The 23,165-nt window shown below is 35.8% G+C and overlaps 1 protein-coding gene across 1 annotated transcript in view; it reads left to right on the top strand.

Moving 5' to 3' along the window:
• The window catches only part of AK7 (adenylate kinase 7), a 35,334-nt gene that overhangs the window by 9,634 nt on the left and 2,535 nt on the right, over positions 1-23,165 (top strand). Inside the window, exons 7-16 of the mRNA XM_034418428.3 lie at positions 433-521; positions 1,752-1,842; positions 3,326-3,403; positions 5,354-5,503; positions 6,837-6,965; positions 9,784-9,931; positions 11,658-11,786; positions 12,881-12,949; positions 14,901-15,098; positions 17,095-17,315. Coding sequence (XP_034274319.1) covers positions 433-521; positions 1,752-1,842; positions 3,326-3,403; positions 5,354-5,503; positions 6,837-6,965; positions 9,784-9,931; positions 11,658-11,786; positions 12,881-12,949; positions 14,901-15,098; positions 17,095-17,315 — 1,302 coding nt within the window. The remainder of the gene's footprint in view (positions 1-432; positions 522-1,751; positions 1,843-3,325; positions 3,404-5,353; positions 5,504-6,836; positions 6,966-9,783; positions 9,932-11,657; positions 11,787-12,880; positions 12,950-14,900; positions 15,099-17,094; positions 17,316-23,165) is intronic.

Below are 23,165 nucleotides of genomic sequence, written 5' to 3'. Positions count from 1 at the left end.
GTACATTACAGGTAGTTTTAAGCACATTAAAACATTTATTTCTGTCCTGGTGCAACTTACTTATTTTGGCTTACCTATTTCTGAAATATGGTCCATGACAAATCATTCAATACTGAAGTGCTTCCTTCAACTCCAAACAGTTTTGTACTCCTTGTTTAAGGTGTTCCCACTCATAGGTCCTAATCAACTTCTGTCACCACAAAAAAGCCGTGATATGTTTTGCAATTATGGATTTTCTCTACCATTTGTAGTTATAATTTCTTGTCATTTTAATGGCTGTTTACAAACTTAAAGCCAGATGTAGTATTCAAGTCCTATAAAACATGTAATTAATGTGGTCCTTTTAATTGGTAAGCTATCTTCTTAAGGGAATGATGCAAAAGTGTACTACTGTATATATGGTAGATTAAGCCACTTGGTAAATATTTGCAGTTATCCTGGCTTGGTGAGACTCCTACAATACCATGTTTTGGAGATGGACGAAATGTGGTTCCAACCATTCACATTACTGATTTAGCAGCGTAAGTATACTTTTTTTCTTTTTTTGCTATACAAGTAGTTGTTGACTGACAATCATTCATTTAGTGACAGTTCAAGGATACAATGGCACTGAAAAAAGTGACTTATGACTGGTTTTTACACTTATGACCATTGCAGCATCCCCCTGGTCTTGTGATCAAAATTTGAGCACTTGGCAACTGGCATATATTTATGATAGTTGCAGTGTCCTGGGGTCATATGATCATCATTTGAAACCTTCCCAGTTAGCTTCTGTCAAGCAAAGTCAATGGGGGAAACCAGATTTGCTTAACAATCGTATGATTCACTTAACAACTGCTGGATTCACTTAACAAATATTGCAAAAAAAGTTGTAGGACAGGGCACAAGTCACTTAACAACTGCCTTGATTAGCAACAAAAATGTTGGGCTCAATTATGACCGTAAGTCGAGAACTATCTATATCCCAGAATAGCATGCTCCCTTCATGTTCATGGCAGTGAATCAGTTAATATGTTTTTTGCCTTGAGTTATGTGTAAAAATAACAAAGGCAAGATACAAATAAATAAATAAAATATAAACCAGCTTTAAGCCTTTTTGTAGGTTTCCAAATTAATTTTTTAATTTACAAATTCCTGCATATGAAAAGGAATGTTGCCTAATGCCAAGTACCTGAAAAAAGTAAAACTTTGATGTCTTTGATTAAGGCCTAAATGTGCATGAAATGATGCAATTGATTATCTCATTTAATTACCTGTGAGCAATAGTTAGAGTGCCAGTTTGATATAAAGAACCAGCCTGGAACAGTGGTTAAGATGTCCGACTAGAAAACTAAAGACTGTGAGTTGTTCTAGTCCTGTGGTGGCACAAAGACAGCTGGGAGACATTGGGGTAGTTACTTTCTCTCAGGCTTAGGAAGAAGGCAATAGCAACCAAGTCTGAAAAACTTTGTCAAGAAATCTGTAGGAACGTGGCCAGGCAGTCTTTGAAAATTGGACTTTATTGAACAAAAAAAACAACAACCCCACAATAGTTATAGAGTGCTAATATTGAAGGGATATCTCTAATTATTTTGGGCCAGATATCAACTTCCACTTCCAACATTCCACTATTACCCTTTTAAATTTACAAATCCTACTGAATCAATTTTTCTGGATTTTTGTGGAAGAAACTACATTATTATTTCCTCACTTTTATATATTTATTACATACTATGTATTCACTGTACATTCTATGTATCCATTCCCATTAGAGTACTGCAGAATATAGCAGATCATAGACCAAGGACCAATTACTTACTTGCAGTGGATGAATCAACACAAACGCTGAGTGAAATTGTGAAGGTAAAATGGTTGAAGAATTTTAACTGTCAGATTTATTTCCATGGTACGCAACACATTTTCAAATCTCGGTTCAAATTACAATTAAAAAGTTGTGGCACATAGAAGACAAATGAAATATATAATAAATGTGTGATTTATAGAGCTAAGGGGGAGAATACTCTGGCATTTGCTATTGTCAGAAGAATCAGAACCATTGGAAGGTTACACCTACCCTTTCCAATTCTCCCCTGCCTGAAATGAGTAATAGATTAAAAGAAGAATATATTAAACCTGAAACCAGACAAGAAAAAGATGATTACTGTCCCAGGATCACAATCCTTGAAAGATGATAAATCTCCTGAATGGAGTTGTGCCTGTCCAAAAAGCAGATATGCAATTTAAGGTTGTCTCGGGATCATATCTCAACTAAAAATGTAGAATTTTGCAAATTAACATTTCTGCATCATAAAACATTTATTATTTATTTATTTAATTTATATTGCTGCTTATTTGCACATGGTGACTCAAGGTGGCTTACAGAATGTAAAACCTCATTTATAACAATAAAACTAATAAAAAAGAATCAAATAAATTAATATAATATGATATAATAAAATTACCCCCCCAACCCCTGCCTCCCGCCCTAACAACAGATCACATCAGCCATTTAATGGGCTCCATCCTGCTCTGGGTTCCCCAGATCCGCTGGCAGAACCAGGTTTTCAGCACCTTCCTGAAGAGTGTTAGAGTGGAGGCCATTCTAATTTCTGGGGGAATGATGTTCCAGTGAAAGGGAGCCACCACGGAGAAGGCCCTTCTTCTGGGCCCCACCAGGTGTATCTCCCTAGGGGATGAGATCTGTAACATTCCCTGCCTCCCTGCTCTGATAGGTCGGGTAGATGTGACTGGCAAGACGGTCCCTCAGATAACCTAGTCCCAAGTCATGAAGGGCTTTAAAGGTGACAACCAGCACCTTGAATTGCACCCTGAAGCAATCAGCAGCCAATACAGCTCCTGCAGAAGAGGTGATACATGTGCACACCAGAGTCTGCACAAAACCATGTGGGCCGCTGCATTTTGCACCAACTGGAGGTTCCAAATGCTCTTCAAGGGCAGGCCCATGTAGAATGTGTTGCAATATTCTAGATGGGAAGTGACTAGGGCATGAGTGACTTTGAGTAGGGATTGTTGGTCCAGGAAAGTGCGTAACTGATGCATAATCCGCAGTTGCACAAAGGCCCTCCCGACCACAACCTCCACTTGCTCTGGTTTCTTGGTTTACAGCTTCTACAATCTACAGCAGTTCTGGAAGTGGAAGTGCAGGGGTAGCACTGAGCAAAAAGATGGTGGATTGTGCTTTGTTTCTTAGCATCCTTGATTCAATATTAAGTGTTAATATTATCTGGCTTTATGTCTTAAAAGGTAATAAGCAATTAACTTTGTATTTTTAATGTTTGGTTATTTGTGGTAGATTTGAAACTCAGTTGTTGTTTTTCTCTATAAGTGCATCAGCAAAAATGTGGGCCCAGGAAAAATACAGAAGATTCCAAGAGAAAACGCTTTCCTAAGCAAAGAATTAACGGTACTATTATCTTTTTGAATATTTTCTACTAGAAAGGATATTATCTAACAATAGATCATTTGAAGAAAAGATTGGTATTGCCCTCAGATTGACTTCATTTAAATAAGGCCTTAAAATTTTTGGGAATTTGTGGGAATGTTATTATATCAGATCAGGTGTCTGTTGTTCTATTCTGGGTATTCATATTTTTTCTCATTGCATATCTATTTCAATCTTTTTTAATATATTACGTTGCCAAGAATTGTCATGGAGTTGGGCAGCCTCGTAAATTTGATAACGTTCAACTGGTTGCACTTTCCTTCCCATATCATATAGCAGCTTTGGGCAGAGGTTGATCAAGTTGGAAGGATTGCAACTGGTATTTACAATAAGAGGAAAGAAGAAGTGTATTGCCATTTAAAAATAAGATTTGCTGACGCTCAGGGTATCCAATGTGGTCAAAATCTCAGACTTCTAACTAACAGAAAAGGAGCGGGGTGGGGGGAGATCAATTTGAGAGAATGTGAGTAATCAGTTAAATGTATAAGCAAAAACTTTCCATCTGTTACACTGATATTCTATTTATTCATTTACAATATTACAAACCCCAAAAGATAAAGCTAAGTATCAATCATGTACCTTGGTAATGTTCATTTTGATATATTGTAATGGGTTTTATCACAGCAGGTGCAGTTCCCAGCTGACTCTGAAGGGTCTCTAGATTAGTTTTAAATTATTCACTAGAGGAAAAAAAATCACCAGGAGTTCCAGGGGTTTAGGATAGACTGAAAAGTTGAAAAAACACTCTGGGCAAAAGCAATAGCAAACCACATCTGTCTGCACTGTTGCCAAGAACCCAAATGAATGTGTGCATGGATATGGTTTGTAAGCATAAACTAGTACATTAATAACATTGTTTGTCTAATGTGAGTTACAGAGAAAATACCCTACTGTAAAATATTCATTGAATTCAGTTGAAATTTCTTTTTAAACATCCTTATACAGGTAACTCTTGACTTATGACCATAATGGAGCTCAAAATTTGAGACATTGGTTAAGTGAGTTTTGGCCCATTGTACGGCAACAGTAAATCACTGCAGTTGGTAACCTGATTATTAAGTGAATCTGGCTTCCCCATTGACTTTGCTTGTCAGAAGGTCACAAAAGAGGATCTGAGGCACAGCAAAGGTCATAAATATGAACCAGTTGCCAAGCATCTGAATTTTGATCACATGATCATGGGGATGCTGCAAAGGTTGTAACTATGAAAAATGGTCATAAATCACATTTTTCAGTGCCATTGTAACTTTGAACAGTCACTAAATGAACTGTTGTAAGTGGAGGACTACCTGTACTCTAGCTAAAATTCTGAAACCCAAATGTCAGAAGCAATTATTGTTCTTTATATTATTCACTGTTGCATGGGCCACGATGACGCAGTGGTTAGAGTGCAGTATTGCAGGTTACATCTGCTGACTGTCGGCTGCCTGCAATTTGGCAGTTCAAATCTCACCAGGCTCAAGGTTGACTCAACCTTCCATCCTTCCAAAGTGGGTAAAATGAGGGCTCAAATTGTTGGGGGCAATATGCTGACTCTGTAAGCCACTTAGAGAGGGCTGTAAAGTACTGTAAAACAGTATATAAGTCTAAGGGCTATTGCTATTGCATCCTACCATAAATTTAAGATCTGCCTCTGACACCTTGCATAAGTTCCATCCTGCTATGAAGAGACACCTGTACTTAGTAAAAATTTTATCAGTTATAGCCTGGAGAAAGCTCTTTTTTCCCCACATCCCCGGATTAAGATATTTATAATTCATTAGACATTTAGAAAAGTATTTTTTTTACCTTTTTTGTTATTCCTTTGTACTTTAAAGTTTAATTTCTGTTATGAAGTATGCTGCTATATTGTACTATACAGAAAGATTGTTTATAAATACTGCTAATAACAGTTTCTTGCACTTCCTACAGCAAACATACTTGGATGAATTGTTTGTGAATCTACGAATGGAAGCTGTATTCTTGAAGGAGAACTTCAACATAAAATGGGTTGCTCAAGGAGGGATAGTAGAAAACATTGAACAAGTTGTCAATGAGTATAAACAAACACGCGGATTATTGGTAATAATAATAGAAATCCACACGTGTAATGCATGAGTGAACTGTGAACTATTATTTCCTGTACAATTTGGAGAAAATATGTACTTATTTATCAGTTGTAAACTGCAATTTGAACTATATTAACATGGAAGTATGCTTCTCTGAATAGACGAGAATTACTTTTGACTATACCTGCTTAAGATTGCATTGTTCAACTGATTACCTATAAAAATATCTCAGTGTTCAAATCCCATATTCCAATATACTGGAGAAGATGTAATACTCCTGTACAGTATATTAATAGAACAATCATTCTACTCTAGATATGCTGAACTCTGGGATGAAGGAAGAAATGACAGCTCAAAAATCTAAAAAAAATAATAATAACCTAAAAATAATATAAATGTCGGTACCTCACCCCATCCCTCTCACACAAAGTACCCCTGAAAACATAGCCAATCAGAAGAGTCTTGATTTAAATTGTGAGGAACATAGTTAAATACTTCTTATCTGCATTATACAGATTTTTAAGCAGATACGAATGCTTTTTGTCCCTGTCTTCTATTAACTAAAATTCTCTGTTTTGGTTATATATTTGTGTAACCTTAAATCATATAAATATAATCCCATCATATTTGGATCTTATTGTATGGTTTTTCAACTATGTCTGAGACAGGATTTTATTTATTAACAGAAATTGAGTGGAATCCATCATGTGTGGGTAGGACTGGCTGCAGTTGATCTCCCCCCCCCTTCTTTTAATCATGAAAAGCCTGTTCTAAGGCTAGCACTGTACCTTCTTGTGTTTCCTACCCCCAGTGGGAAAAGGATTTTCATCAGGAATCAGCCACCATGAAAGTCCTGTAAGGGCTACAAAAACAGAGCTTGGGGTACGTGTGGTCCTTGGGCAAAAGTTCCTCAATTATACTGTATCTTAAACTATTTACATCTTAGGATGGATGGATTATTCAGTATGGATAGAGCTATTTCCCCACTTTGGGTTGATGTAAATTTGTACTATTGAGGGAGAGGGGCTGACCTAATGGGAATATGCAATGCACCATAAGTGGTAGTCTCCTCCTCCTCCTTCATCCTGTTTACGATTGCTATGTTTCAATCATTGTGCCACTATGTCTTAATTGGCAGAACAACTATAGCTAGTGTTTTGCCAGCCAGTCTTCTATGATGGCAGCAAGCCTAGAATTGAACCAACAAAGAATTTTTCCAAACCCTGTATGCTTCAGCCATTGTGAACCTGAGTAAAAGATAGTATGTTTTTTTTTTCATTTTGATTTTGTTCATGGTGCATGAAGAATTATTAATAAATATGCATTTTTAAATCCTTCTCTTTTAGCCAGTTAAAATTTGTATACTTGGTCCTCCTGGAGTAGGGAAAACTTCAATTGCAGAAGAACTATGCAAATATTACAAAGTACACCACATTAAAATAAAGGAAGTGATCACTAAAGCCATAGAAAATCTGGTAAGCAGATTACCGATGTTGTGGGCTATTATAAAAGATTATAGGAGTATGAGTAGAATTAAAAATAAATTTTATAGTAATATACTTAAAAACAAAAATGTCCTGTATGCTATGTCATCAGATTATGCATTTTATGGTTTCTGTCATGATTTCTGCAATAATTCATTTTGCATGCAAAACGTGCTTTATAACTTTGGTTCATTCCATTCTCTGCTTCTCAATATTTCAATAGAAAAACTTGGAACATATATAGTTCTGCTGTTAAATATTGTATTTCAGTATGGTAGACTTCTGTGTACATTTCTCTTAAATATTTAATTAAACATAGAAGTCCAGTTTAAACTTTAAAAATCAGTTTAAAGTTTATTGGCACAATCATCAAAAGTTGGATTTGTACAAAGTCTAAATCAATTGTATGATCATGGATTAAGGGCAGCACAGACATGATAGCTGGTTTCCAATTCAGGATGCAAAACCAATCAGGAAATAGGAATTCAAATTTTCTTTGATAATGTCACATTTCTAATGAAGATTTAGGTTTGCAGCAGCATGGGTACGTTTTTAAACTCAGCCTTAAATTTGGATGGACAGGTTTGGTAATAGCCAAGATTGCATTATAGAACTATAGTTAATTAACTATTTTCAATTGAGGAATTAAAGCTTACATTTTTCATCAACTCTCGTGAGAGAATTGGGATCTGAAATATTTGATGCTGATCTCTCTTGCAAAGGGTGTGTTTATGGATTAGCTATTCAGTATTCTCTGGGATAACTTGACAGTGTATCTTATTTATTTTTTTTAACTTATTAATTTATTTGGTATATACACTGTTCAGAGTCAGTTTTGACAAAAACTATTCAATTTCTTACTCCATGGAAATCCATAGGTGGATGTTTTTTCTAGTTTCCTTTCTCTACAGCATGGGTGTCGCGTCGTCATGTTGTTGTTATGTGACATAACTTTTCCCCTTTGGTAAACCGGAGGTGGGCATGGCCAGTGTGTGACGCAGCCAGCCAACGGGCCATGAGTTTGACACCCCTGCTCTACAACCTCTGGATGGATATAGATCATTTTCAAACTTGATATTTAGTTTGCCCAGTTCTTCCCCACAATTACTAAATTTGGCCCTGTATTCCCCCCCAAATAGTTACAATGTCAACGGACAAAATATGAACCCCTTTCTACATTTTTCATCAAGTTTCTGTTAGGTTGGAAAGAATAAAAACTCTCCCAGCCAGAAAATCTAAGATGTCAATATGTTATTTAACCATATTTATCAGCAACAGTTCTTACAAATCTGAACTGATAACTATACTAGGTTTGGTGTGTACCTATGTATTTTTTTATATTTTTATGGTATATTTTTTATTAATCTATATTCAAAGAAAAAAGTATGTAAAAAAAATAAAAACAAACAAAAAACTTGTAATTAAAACCATATCCCAGTTCATTTGAATTTATGAGTCTCTAAAAAAAACACCCTTTAAGTTTCTTCAGTATTGACCACGTCTATCAAAGAAATTTTTTCCCAAAGGGAAAGATGTGACATTTTATATTAACTAAATTTACAATTTTCTCAAAAATTATTAAGTCACACATTTCTGGAATCCAACCCTTTATATCTGAAAGTTAGTATTTTTCCATTTCCCCAAATGTTATTCTTTTTGCTATTAAAGCAGAAAGGTTTTTTTTTTTTGTTCAGAACATATTAAGTCCCAAATAATCAGTACATAATTTAGTCATTACATATTTCAGTATATATATCTTTAATAACCAGAGTTTCTCTAACTCTCTCAATGTATTGCACAGAGATTATCTTGACAACTTGTTTAAAAGCTGCACAAATAAACAAGTAGGGGGTAATAGAAACAAGGGGGTAAAATAGGTGTTTATATTCTTTTATCAATCTGACTAGCTTGCACAAAAATGTATTGTGAAAATTATGATAACTCCTACTGAATGCAGGGTTACCTCTGAGAAAGCATATTTGACATTAGGTAAAATGTTAGTTTAAAAAACTGAAGTGAAATTTAAGTGAAGAAAAGAGCATAAGAGGAAAAGCAATTGTAGAGTGCTACTAGAATATCGATTTTAAGATGCTCTCCTGAGAGTGATAGAATTTGTTTCCCGTTATGGATAAAAAATTGCAATCTTACGTATATGGAAAAAGTCTGATACAGTGAATGAAAAGAAAAATATTGCTAAGCTTGTGGATTATTATAAAAATCTAATTACATCAAGAATGTCAAAACTAAAATTTGTCCAGACTGCAAATCTTAGGAATAATAAATAATGAAGTTAAGGAGAATTGATCATGATGATCAGATATTCTTAATGACATAACTAGGGGTAAATTATTTAACAATTTGTGTTTCCACATAGATGCATCCAAAGACAACATGCCACAGTGTACAGTATTGTGATGATGGAGAAGAGATAAATTGGAATATTTTCAGAAGGATATATCTTTTTTAAATACAAAATTTGCTTAATATTTCTTATAGTGCCTACTTTCTTGAAACTTTCACTCAAATATATAATAGACCAGAGATCCCCAATCTGTGGGCCATGAGGGGATTGCAACTGGGCCATGGAATTTGCATGCCGCTCATGCAAATGGAGCTGTTCACGGGCCCGCACTTGCCGGCCGCTTGCATGAAACCATTCCCTCTCCCCCCACCCCCACTGGTCCACAAAGCTGGAAATGTTGGTGAAGTCTGTCATAAATTGTAGAAACAAAGTTGCTTTAATTTTCCCCCAGTTTATTCAAAATTTAGTTCAAATTTTCTTGGCATTTTATTTTAATTTTAACTGCAGGAAAAAATAGTTGCTCCTCGAGAGGGAACAGAGTCTACAGAAGAAGGGGAAGAAGAAGAGGAAGAGGAGGAAGAAGAACAAGCAGATAATATAGAAGAAGCACAGGAATTGTTAGATGGAGTTAAAGAAAACATGGAGCAAAATTCAGGTAAATGAAAAACTAGCAAAAATTCATTCTTTAAGAGTAAATTCAATGTTTTCTTATAGTGTTTCTTCCATTTAACTCTCTTGATTGGATTCACAAAAATATGGAACTGTAACTTGGTTTTATTGATTTTGTGTAAACCTATATTTTGTGGTTTGCAAACCATGGTTTATAGCTTTGAATATTTTGTAATCTCAACCATTTGTGAGTGATTCAATTTACCATGCCTTTAGAGCAGGGGTGAAATCCAACAGATTCTAACAGGTTTTGGAGAACTGGTAGTGGAAATGTTGAGTAGTTTGGAGAACCGGCAAATACCATCTCTGGCTGGCCCCGGGGGTGGGGGGGAATGGAGTTTTTGCAATATCCTTCCCCCAGGAGAGGAGAGAATGGAGATTTTGCAGTATCCTTCCCCTGCCACGCCCACCAAGCCACGCCCACCGAACCGGTAGGGAAAAAATTTGGATTTCACTCCTGCTTTAGAGGATACAATATATGAATCCAGTCATCATCTCCCAGGTTTATCAATTTCACCTAGATTATAGTGAACGCTTCAGAGGAAAATCAGAACATAAACATGAGATAAAATATGAATAAGAAATGGTGAGCAGAAAAGAAATGATAGAAATAGCTGGAAATAGTATTGTTGTAATGGACAGGCCAACAGATCTTGGCTACAAAAATCTAGACAATATAAAGTACGGAATGTGTGGTGTGATAGAACCCGTTCATACCAGTTCACAAGAGCCAATACAGGTAGTCTTCAATTTACAACAGTTCATTTAGTGACCATTCGAAGTTACAACATAACTGAAAAAAAGTGATTTATGACCATTTTTCACACTTAAAACCAATGCAACATTCCCATGGTCACATGATCAAAATTCAGATGCTTGGCAACTAACTCATATTTATGACTGCTGCAGTGTCCTGGTCTCATGTGATCACCTTTTGCAACCTTCTGACAAAGTCAGTGGGGAAGACAGATTCACTTAAGAATTATGTTACTAATTTAACTGCAATGATTCACTTAACAACTGTGGCAAAAAAAGGTCGTAAATGGGGCAAAATTCATTTAACAAATGTCTCACTTAGCAACAGAATTTTTGGGCACAATTGTGGTCGTAAATCGAAGACTACCTGTATTAAAATTTTCAGGAATTTTGCAAACTGCTTGAGGGCAGAGCTGAGATATACAATGTGTACCATGCAAATCAGCTCTTTGGCAGCTTGGAGCATAGTGGGCAGCAATGAAACTGACAGAGCTGGTTGTTACATATGTATTAGCACTTCACTATATAGAGGTCTTCATCTCGCTGTGGATAGACAATCTTTAAAATGATGATGATATTGAACATTGCAGTTGAAGATTTGGTAGATCTAATGATCAATGATTTTTGAACATCCCTTCAGCTGTTCTAAAGAGAAATACAAATAGTCCTCAATTTACAACAGTTCATTTAGTGACTATTCAAAGTTACAATGGCGCTTAAAAAAAAGGGACTGATTTGTGCACAATCAGTCACAAACTAGCAAACCATGTTTTAGTGTAGCATGTTCTGAATTGCCAATCTTTGCAGTTAATTTATGGATCAGTTTAATTGGGCTAATTCATGGCTATGTAATTCTAATACACTACAGGTATAATAAGTATGTGTCCAGATAATAGTAATTTTCAGTTTTGACCACTCAACTCTGCCTCAGCTAATACATCTCCCATTAAAATTAGGTCGTCTAGATGATAACTATGTGATTCGGTTCATGAAGGAAACACTAACATCTATGCCTTGTAAAAACCAAGGATATGTTTTGGATGGGTTTCCAAAAATCTATGACCTGGCAAAAGATCTTTTTAACAGTAAGTATTTGAATACTGCTCTATTAGATATTAATGTACAGTACAGTGCATTGCATTGCATTATAGCTACTTACCTGTGGCCAGTTTCACAATAACAGATATCTCATACCTTGTAAATTGTGCTGAAATAAAGTATTCCTCTTATAGCACCTATATCCTAGTGACAATAATGGATAGCTAACATGCCCAGAACATGGCAAATGATAAGAAAGAACTGCTGCTGAGAAATTCTAAAAGGTAGGCTGATGAAATAGTGAAAAACTTGTCTATGGAAATTCTCAGTCATCCAGGTCATGGTTGTCCCAAAGGTGCTTTTTCAAGAGGCAACTGGACTTTCTGGTTTTTCTTTGAAGATGTTTCGCTTCTCCTCCAAGAAGCTTTTTCAGCTGAATTGGAATTATTTAGTCAAAATATAATATGCAATTAATAATAAAGGCACTTTGTTTCCTGTTTTCTCACAGCCTAGTATTTAATGTAAAACTTACTGAAATGCTAGGTAAAAACATATTATGTATTCTTCTGACCATATGGTATTTATGAAATTGTGAGACCCATAGACTCATAAAGTTTTTCATCCTATCATTTCCCCATCCCCTTTTAATTTTTGGAGCTCATAATGGAATGGAATTAGATAATTGTAACTGGTTATCTAAGACCCTAATTTTATGTATCTCTTTTAAGGTTTCTACCCATTATAAATTAATTATACTGTATATGACAAATTTAGACAAATGCAATGTGGGAAAATCTAGACAAATTCAGTGTTGGAATAAAAATATAGAAAATGTCTGTCCTGCCTTCTAATGGTTGACTGTATTTTTTTAGCCTAGATACAGAAGGCCCAGAAATATTTTTATGAAAATGTCAGTAATATACATAATGTTATAGCATGATTATCTACAAAAATGAAAGGGAAAGAAGCAAGAGTAAGAGTAAGACTAAAGAAAGGTGTATAATCTGGCATCTTAGTAGCAAGGGCAATAATTATATTTGGAATGGTCCGAAATATATTCATTAATACTAGACTTCTATTGCAAACTGCAAAATACCAGTTGTTATTAGAACCATGTTAATTTATTTTTTTAAAAAAATAGTTGAAGAGGAGGAAGAAGAAGATGATATGAGAGGCAAACTGTATCGCTATGACAAATTAATTACTCCTGGTAAGTGTACTTATAATATTTATTTCAATTCTATATATTTAAACCTAGTTTGGTTGGAGTCATATGGGATTGAAAAAATGTGGATAGCATTCATACATAATAAAATGTAAATGACATACTGCTGAAAACTAAAGGCTCTTTGCCTTCAATTTTCTCACATCCTCTTCTGTTAACACATATTTTTCATCCATGGCATTTATTGTATAAAAAGATACAAGCTGAAGATACAAGTATTTGAGGGGAAGGTTGTTTACATATTGCCTTTGACCTTCCCCCATTCATAGTTTACAGAAGCACATCTTCCTACACAATTTCTTTAAAAATAACTGCAAGCATAATGATTTCACAACCCCAAATCCCATCTGTGAGATATTATTTTAAATACTGATCAATATAAAAAGTTGGTGAGAAATATAGAAGTATCCAGCCAGTGCAGTTCTGTAACAGTAACAGAGTTGGAAGGGACCTTGGAAGTCATCTAGTCCAATCCCCTGCTCATGCAGGAGACCTATACTAGGGATTCAAACCACCGAACTGCCGACTTTTCTGATCGACAAGCTCAGCATCTTAGCCACTGAGCCACTGAGCCAGGCTTCTGAATCCACTACTCATTGGAAAAAATTGTCCAGCAAGATAGGGGGCATGAAAACCAGGCGGGAAATAGAGTAAAAATGCCCAATGTATAAGAAGCTACTTCAGACTCCAAAACTAATCCCAGAATTGCTAACTGGACATTGATAAATTTTAAATTGTTCAAATGAAAGAGTCAAAATATCTCTTCAATAGTCTTAAATACCTCTACCTTCAATACAATCAGGACAATATCTATCCTAAAAAAGATATTGACAACCAAATGTAAAATTCAATATTAGCCAATTTTCATAACCGGTGGCCAAGAGCTATAGAATATATAAAATACTAAATAAATAACTTCTTAAATTCAATATTAGTTTATTGTATAACTGTCATTTCCTTTTTGTGAGAATGGATTTCTAATAAATTCAGAATATTCAGCCAGAAAATGCTGAACATTCAGTGGGGAATAAAATGGGAAAAGATATGACTGACTGACACTAAGATAGGGGTGTTTATGTTGCAACATTGTGGCAGGATCACTTGTTACTGAAATTATTAAAACGTGTGCATGTTTTGCATTTACAGTAAATACAACAGTAATTTACAAAAATACAAGTAATTAATTATAGTTAACAATTCAACTGCAGTAAATATCTTGATATTCACATAAATAAAAAGGTGGATTATCTAATGGTAAATAAATCACAAAGAGTTTTGACTAAACCACTTACTGCATTAAATATAATGGTTGGTTATTTATATTTGAATCTAGCCAGCATGGTTTGTAAAACATGCTTTGTAGAGTATCATGTGTGATTCTAGATAACTCTGGATTCTTCAAAACACACAGCATCATCTGTAATAAACTGCAATGATGCCAAAGTAAGAGACACACAATGATGTCATCATACAACCACCCATTATATAATTGTGTCCTGAAATATGTAAATTATAGTATTTAAGTGATGAAATACTATTCCCTGTCATCCTATTAATGCTATGCAACAAACTACGACTAAGCAAATTATATCTTGAATCAGCACAATATGTGAATTCAGTCTTTCAAAAATGATTTATTCAGATTGATATTTTGTCCATGGATATGTAAGATACCTTGAATTAAAGATAATAGTAAATATATCTTTAATTATGTAAAGTCGGATGTCTGCTTGGTAGTTTCAAATCCAGTTTTGTCTCCACGTAAGCCATGTACATTTCAGCATCCTTGTAATCTTTATATACCCTTTATGTATTGTTTTAAACAGAATCTCAATAGTACTGATTCATCATTGTGTCCAGAAAGGTAATTCAAAAGATGAACTAAGCAGGTCATTCTAATACCATTCTAATATCTGAAATGTTTTTTACTTTGTAGACTACGTTGTTTCTTTGAATGCTTCTGATGAATTCTTGAAAAACCGAATCATGAATCTCCCTGAAAGCATTGTTGCTGGAACGCATTATGCCCAGGATCGATACTTAAGATCCCTCAGTCTTTTTAGGGACTTAAACACTGAGGATGAAACTGTTCTCAACTATTTTGATGAAATAGAAATACATCCACAATATATTGGTATGATATAAAATACAATTAATTCTATTTTATTTTAACTACTACCCTGTTTCCCCCCCAAAATAAGACATCCCCTGATAATAAGCCCAATCGGGCTTTAGAGCACATGGCAAAAAGGCCAAGTGCTTATTTCAGGGTTCAAAAAAATAAAAGACAGGGTCTTATTTTTGGAGAAACATGGTATTATGATCTTTTGTGTCATTTTCACATACTATCCATAGATAACAAATGATTAAAATTACAACATGCATAGTATTATATGTTATATGTTATATTTTGTTAAGCCAACTTGAAAACAGTAAATTAAAATAATTACGCCTTCCGGTCTCAATTTCTCATACCAAGCCAATTTTCTCAACATGTGAAAAGGAAGTCATAAAAGAGAATTAAAATATAAAAAGGGATTATTGCCCTCCACAGTCAGCATATGTAACCTCAGCTGCATTGTGAGGTAATTAAAGAAACCAACACTTGTACAAAATCCAGACAGCATCTGTTTCACCATAACAATAATCACTAAATTATAAAAATAAAACTAGCATCAGATCAAATGATATGTTATTAATAGCAATGAGATAAATTTGGGTGACTTTTTTCATATGAAAGGCCACACTGATGATTGGAGAAGTTTTTGGTTATGATTGGGAGACCAGCAAAAGATGAAGTAACAGTGGGAATAGGCTCCAGATTGGCATCTACTTTATACCCTGCCTATTCATACATTTTTGCACACAACATATCCTTTTCTCACACATGAACTATTCACACTTCTCAAGTGAATGTGAGAGCTCTCTTTGAAGAATCTTCTCACAAAATCAGATACAGTTCAGATAGTCTTTCTAAATGATCTAATTATATGCTGCTAAATACTTTATTCAGATATATGGCAATTGATTATTTTAAGTTATAGATATCCTTATTTCTTTTACTACAGGTAGCCCTAGATTTATGACCACAATTGAACCCGAAATTTCCATTGCTAAGCAAGGCAGTAGTTAAATGAGTTTTGCCCTATTTTACAATCTTTCTTGCCACAGTTGTTAAGTGAATCACTGCAGTTGTTAAGTTAGTAACACAATTGTTAAGAGAGGATAGTTGGAGAAAGATTGTGTGTGCCTTCTGCTTGAATGCTGTTAGGCAGGATCCTCTCCTTATTTATTTTTCTCCTCAGCACTATACTGTCTTATAGAATAAGGGAGATATAAAAGGATGCTGTTTTGAGAAGCTTGTCTGACTTTGCTCAGTCAGGCAAAATGCTTCTTCTCTGATGTCCTTTTGTTTAAACCAGTAAGCCAGAAAATTACAAAATGGCTGGTTAAAAAAGGTTTTCAACATGGTTAAGGATTTTGTTTGGAAAAGATGAATTTCATCTTTCAAGCATAGGGGATTTATCATATGCTTTGAAGAAACACTGTTGTGTAATCCAAGAATCAGTTTACTGCATTATCTTACAAGATACAGTAGTTATTATGGAAGAAAATTAGAGAAAGAATTAGTCTATATGTTGCCTAGAGTTCTTGGAGGAAAGATGTGATATAAATATGACAAGCAAATAAATTAAATGACTGCTTAGATTTAAAGCTATCATAGTGGAATGTCCACAATTTTATATTTTCTTGCTGTTATCCATAACAGTTATAAAGCAATAGATGTTCCATGTGTACTTTTTAAAACTGTTTGAATGAACAGTTTTGTACATTTGACAAATGTCATTACTTTTGCTCCACACATATATTATTTGGGTTGTATCATATAAAAATACACGGTCCCCTCAAATATTACAACACTATATATTTGCCTATATTAATAGAAATATATATATATTGAATATCGCTTTGGTGCCATTCATTTGGCATAATTTTTGCTAAATTTGCAAGGAGGCATTTTTAACAGTGAAAGCAACTGGCTTGTTTAGAACAATTAAAAGGTAATAACGTTGAATCTAATTTTATGCAACTCACTTTTTTTTTCTATCTTGCCTTTTTACATTTGAAAGATGTTTCAAAATTTGAGGGCCTGGAAAACAGAGTTATAGTAAAAGAAATAATCAAAAACATTGGTGAACCTAGAAATTATGGTATGACAGAAGAAGAAAAGGAAGAATTTGAACGGAAACTAGCAGAAGAACGCCTTGCTAGAGAAGCTCAAGAAAAGGCTGATTTGGAGAAACAGGAGTTGGAAGAAAGGGCCCAGAAAATAGCAAACTGGGAAGAATGGGTAAGTTAATCCTAAATATAAGAAAATTTTAGCATATTTACAGATTTCTCACCAAAGGAGGAGGAAAGAGAAAAAAATTCTTTCAGGAAGCACTATACAGGTAGTCATTGATTTACAAGAGTTCATTTAGTGACCAAAGTTACAACGACACTGAAAAAAGTTACTTTTGATCATTTTTAACATTTATGACCATTGTAGCATCTCCCTGATCACGTGATCAAGATTCAGATGCTTGGCAACTGATTCATCTTTATGACAGTTGCAGTGTCCCAGGGTCATGGTGATCAACTTTTGCAACTTCTGGCAAGCATAGTCAATGGGAAAGTCAGATTCACTTAGCAATCATGTTACTAACTTAAAAACTGCAATTATTCACTTAACAATTGTGTCATAAAATCGGGCAAAGCTCACTTATCCAATGTCTCACTTAGCAACATAAATGTTGGTGTCAAATGTGGTTGCAAGTTGAGGGCTTCCTGCACCCGATTTTTCTATTTAATTTGTTTGGAAGGAAATGCTGCTAAGAGGCTTAGATATTTTGTATCTAAACTCTAATAAATATTCTTAGGAGCAGTGATAAGAGCTGAACTGAACACAGTAAAAAAAATAAAACAGAATTAGATATTACTATTAAGTTTGCCCCTCTTCTCAGTGCAGGAACTCACCCTGAAGCACCCCAGACAGTTGTCCAACCTCTACTTCACACATTTAGTGAACAAGCATCCAGCATTTCCTGGCAATAGATTTGACTGTAGATTTGAACTCTTCTGTTAGGAAACTTCACCAAAATTTTTATTCATGGAACTTAATTCATTGTTTTACTTACATCTCCTGGGATGATGGAGAAAAATCTTCTTTTTTATGACATTAAATACATGTGTTAAATACAGTCCCAAGTTATCTTTTGTTACCCATGCTCCTCATGTGACTTAGTTTCCTTATTTGATATTCTTTTAGGTCTTCTTTTCTAAAGTCTTAACATCTCCAGAGCCTCTCTTCACAGGCCTTAATTTCCAGTCCCCTGATAATCTTTCTTGATTTTCTCTGAACTATTCCCACTGTCTTGGGAAATGTGCCTTCTAGGGAGGGGCAAAATTGGATGCAATATTCAAGTGGGTCTAATATACAATAGACTTATCACTTCCTTTGATTTGGAAATTAATTTCTGTAAATGCAGCCTAAAGTTGCATTAATATTTTTTCCAGCTACATAACACTGCTGACTTATATCCAGTTTGTAGTCAGCAAAGATTAAATCTTTTTCACATAAACTACTGCCAAGTATAACCCGTTCTATATATCTACATCTGACTTCTTTTTTTTATACAACTAGCTTAGTGTTTTATGTTAATGTTTCAGCCCATTTCTTTGAATTTTATTTTTGTCTTCTAGTATATTAGCATTATCTCATCTGCAAATCTGATAAGACTCATGTTACCTCTTCCTGCAATTCATGAACGCAAATATTGAAAAGTTTTGGGCCAAGAAATGAATCTTTTGACATCCCATTTGAAACCTCACTTCAATGTAATGAGGAATTGTGTGATTAGTGTTCTTTGTGTATAGTTTTAATACCTGTTTTATCCTTTTAACCATCATGCCAGCACACACATGCTAATCAAGATGTTATAGGGTACTTTTTAAAATTCTTTTGTTAGTATCAAAGTAGCAAAATAGCATCAAATTTTCTATTTAGAGCATTCTCACTACGGAAGTTAATTAGAGAGAGAGACAGAGACAGAGAGACAGAAACAGAGACAGAGAGATAGAGGGAGATTCAATGGGGCGGGGGGAGGGAACCTATACCTTTGCTAGTCCAAGCTGGCCCCTGATAATCGTTGCTTTTTTTATATATATATATTTGAAAATCTCTAGAATCTTCTCCCATATCGATGTAATACTCACATATTGATGTTATCTTCCAGACGTTTTGAAAACAGGACATTTGCCCTCAAGTCATTCAACAGTTTGCTTGTTCTCCAAAATTGAGAAATTAATATATAAATATTTAACCTGACCTTCAGCAAATTCCTTCAGTACTTTAAAATTCAGTTCATTCAACTTTTAACTTATTCCAAAGGCTGATGTAATAGGAAGGAGGAATATCCTTGAAGAACAGGAAGAGACACAACCAAAACAATGGTCAGATAAGATAAAAGAAAATTAAGTCTGTACCAGATGTGTAGCCTAAGTAAACATTTTAGACAAGATTCTCCCTAGTTCTAGTTTGAAGATTAAGGAAGGGAGATGAGAAGTGCATTCAAATTTGCAAGATTCTGTTACTATAAATTTGATTTCCTAGTCTGATCTGCCTCAAAGAATTGACAAATCTGCATTACCTAGTTGTCCCATTACCAGAGACAGCAAACAATTTTTGAAAACAGGAATAGACGATCAGTTTTACCTTCTATTATAATTTCTATCCCTCAGCGCAAATCTTGCTGTAGTCTTTATTTTATGTCATCTTGCATAGTCTTTCCTATTTCTGCTAGAATGCTACTAAATCTGATCCTAATTAATGGGAAGGAACCATTTGAAAAGAGAAAAGTAGTGATAATTTTACAGGTAACAAAAACATATTCTTGGGATTCAAGACACTACAGAAAGGGAAATTGGGATATAGTGATTTAGACACAATAGATTTTATGACATCCAACTGCATGATTTTTTCTCTGCCGCAAAACACTGTCCCGGCCTGGCTGCGCTTCCCTGGGAGTGACTGGGAGGGCGAGGGCAGGGCCAGCCAGCCAGCAGGGACCCACAGCAGGGGACGAAAGAGCCGCATGCGGCTTGGGATACACATTTTGCCAACACCCGCCCTAACTAGATAATATCATCAGTGCTAACAAGGAGTGCTGTTTGCTATCAGTTTATATTCTGGTATCTTGTCTGTCTGTGTGGGTGGGGGCCGTCTTAGGGGTTCTTTGTTTGGGCTGTTTACTAATGGCTCTTTGGCTGTTTCTTGATTGGGGTATTGCTTACTTGATTGTTAGTCTGAAATTGACCTTGGAGTTAATCTATGCTGATCTGAGTGTTGATTACTTAGTAAAAGGACCTTTTACTAAGAGTTATCCATTTCATGCATAAGTAATGGAAGATTCGTGACTCACCAAGGAAATGTAAGAGCAAGTAGCTAATACCAGTAGAAATTCAGACATACTAGAATAGCAAAGGACTCTAATTTTATAAGGGAAACTTCAATAAAAAGGACTTTTAGTTCTGTCAAAATTAAGGGTTATGGGAGGAGGAGTAGACTGACTGCTTGGAAAGGATGGATAGTAACACATTACAGAAAGTAGACAGAGGTCTTCAATTCCTGCTTTGCTTCTATCCCCCCCCCCAAACAAAAGAGTTTTCAGTCAACTGAATCAGAACAATTTCCATGAGGAAATAGTAATCCCAGACAATAGTAGTTAGTAAGCGGCTGAATAATATGAATGGGTTTTAAGTCTTCATAACCAGGTTAATTATAAATTACCAAATGAAATGTCTATTTCAGCAACAAATAAATACTTTTTAATATTACCTGAAGAACCCGCAAATAAAAGTAGTTTATATAAGATCCCATAGTTTAGCCAAGAGGGAGAAGGTGCCACATTTCCCCCTAATGCTCTAAACGTCAGTGTTTACTTCCATGAAGTTTTTCATCTTCCACTTTCCTACATCTCCTATATCCCATTTACCTCCTATATCTCTTAACACCAAACAATAACCAAGCAGCCCTCCAGTTCCTGTTGAGAAAAATTCTGATAACTATTCTGTAGAAACTGAGAGTAGAAATGGTAATAAGCTTTTGTAACAAAAAGTGTTGAGAAATCCAGTATTTGTCTACAAGCATGACAGAAACAGAAAGCTTAAAAGAGGTGTGATTTTGCTTTTTGTATCGTTATTTTTTGGATATGGAAATTTCCTTCCCTCAGAACCTTCTATGGCAGTACTGTCAAACTTACGGCCCCCAGGCTGGATGTATCACGCGCTGGCCATGGCCATGGCCAGTTTAGCAAAGGGGGGAAAAGTCCCAATACCTCATGTGATGCTGCAAGTTTGGCACCCCTGTTCTATGGTATTAATAGTATGAGTCACTAGAGTGCGTTCCTTACCTTACTGTGAAGTCATCAGAGACTTACAGGCATTTTGTAACTTTTATGACTTGCATTTGCAGGAGAGGCTATGATGAAAGCAGGTTTCGGGGTGAAGTACCATCTGTACGCTGACGACACCCAGCTGTACATCTCCACCCCGGACCATCCCAACGATGCCCTTGAAGTGATGTCCCAGTGCCTGGAGGCCGTACGGATCTGGATGGGGAGAAACGGGCTCAGGCTCAACCCATCCAAGACCGAGTGGCTGTGGTTTCCGACGTCCCGATATAGTCAGCTGGCGCCATCGCTGGCTATTGGGGGCGAATCATTGGCCCCCACGGAAAGGGCTCGTAACTTGGGCGTCCTCCTGGACTCACGGCTGTCTTTAGAAGAGCACTTGACGGCCGTGACCGGGAGGATTTTTCATCAGGTTCGCCTGATTCGCCAGTTGCGTCCCTTTCTAGACCGGGACTCGTTACGCACAGTCACTCATGCCCTCGTCACCTCTCGTCTGGACTATTGTAATGCTCTCTACATGGGGCTCCCCTTGAGGTGCACCCGGAAGCTCCAACTGGCGCAGAGTGCGGCCGCGCGGGTGGTTATGGGAGCAACATGGAGCTCCCATGTAATACCTCTCCTGCGCGAGCTGCACTGGCTCCCGGTGGTCTTCCGGGTGCGCTTCAAGGTTTTGGTTACCACCTTTAAAGCGCCCCATGGCTTAGGACCTGGTTATTTACAGGACCGCCTACTACCATCAACAGCCTCCCACCGACCAGTACGCTCCCACAGAGAGGGGCTCCTCCAGGTGCCGTCGGCCAAACAATGTCGGCTGTTGGCCCCTAGGGGGAGAGCCTTCTCTGTGGGGGCACCGACGATCTGGAATGAGCTCCCCCCAGAGATTCCGGATCTGCACACCTTCCGCCGCGAGTTGAAGACGCTTTTATTTCATCAAGCTGGCCTCGCCTAAATCTTCTCCCTTTTAAGTGTAAATTTTAAATTTTTAATGTATTTTAAAATTATGGGTATTTTAAATTATGGGTATTAATTCAGCCAAATTTATTTAATTCATTTTATTCGATTTTAAATTTTGTATATCTATGTGTTTTATTTCATGGCTGTGCACCGCCCTGAGTCCTTCAGGAGTAGGGCGGTATAGAAATTCAATAAAATAAATAAATAATCTTACTGGCATACAACTTTTGGCACTTTTCTGCATGCATCATGATGTTATCATTTGGGCTACATTTTGACAAAACATTGTGAATTTTGTTGATGATAATTTACAAATATGTTGAGCATACCTCGGCCTCAAATGAATTAACAAAACGAAATATACTGTTTTAGTGATAAATTATCTGTGTTACTTTGACACGCTGGTAAGAAACAATAGATAGATTTAGGAAAGGAACATGGCTTACTCATACCCTAATAGCTGTTGCAGTTACAGCTATTGTTAATTAACATACTGTAGATATACTGAACTTTGGACAAATCACCTCCATAAATATAATAAATTTCTTGTGCTAAAATTTGTGATGTGAAGTCTTCATACATTCAAAAATTAATAAAATACTAAATCAAATCATTAAAAAAAATAAATGAATGGAAACTTCTGCATAAAAGAGAATTGCTTCTAGCCCTTTGGATGATTTCAACTTTCATAGTAGGATAAATAGTGTGGATCTGATATTGAACATAACTGTTGCTATGCACTTTTCATAATGTCTTTACTGTTTTGTTACATTTGATCTTTTTGTTGAGTCTTTGTA

Source organism: Pantherophis guttatus, chromosome 1, assembly GCF_059756535.1.
Source record: "Pantherophis guttatus breed Tessera chromosome 1, ASM5975653v1, whole genome shotgun sequence".
Taxonomy (NCBI): Eukaryota; Metazoa; Chordata; class Lepidosauria; order Squamata; family Colubridae; genus Pantherophis; species Pantherophis guttatus.
The sequence above is the reverse complement of the archived record's forward strand: the minus strand, read 5'-3'. Positions and strand labels throughout refer to the sequence as shown.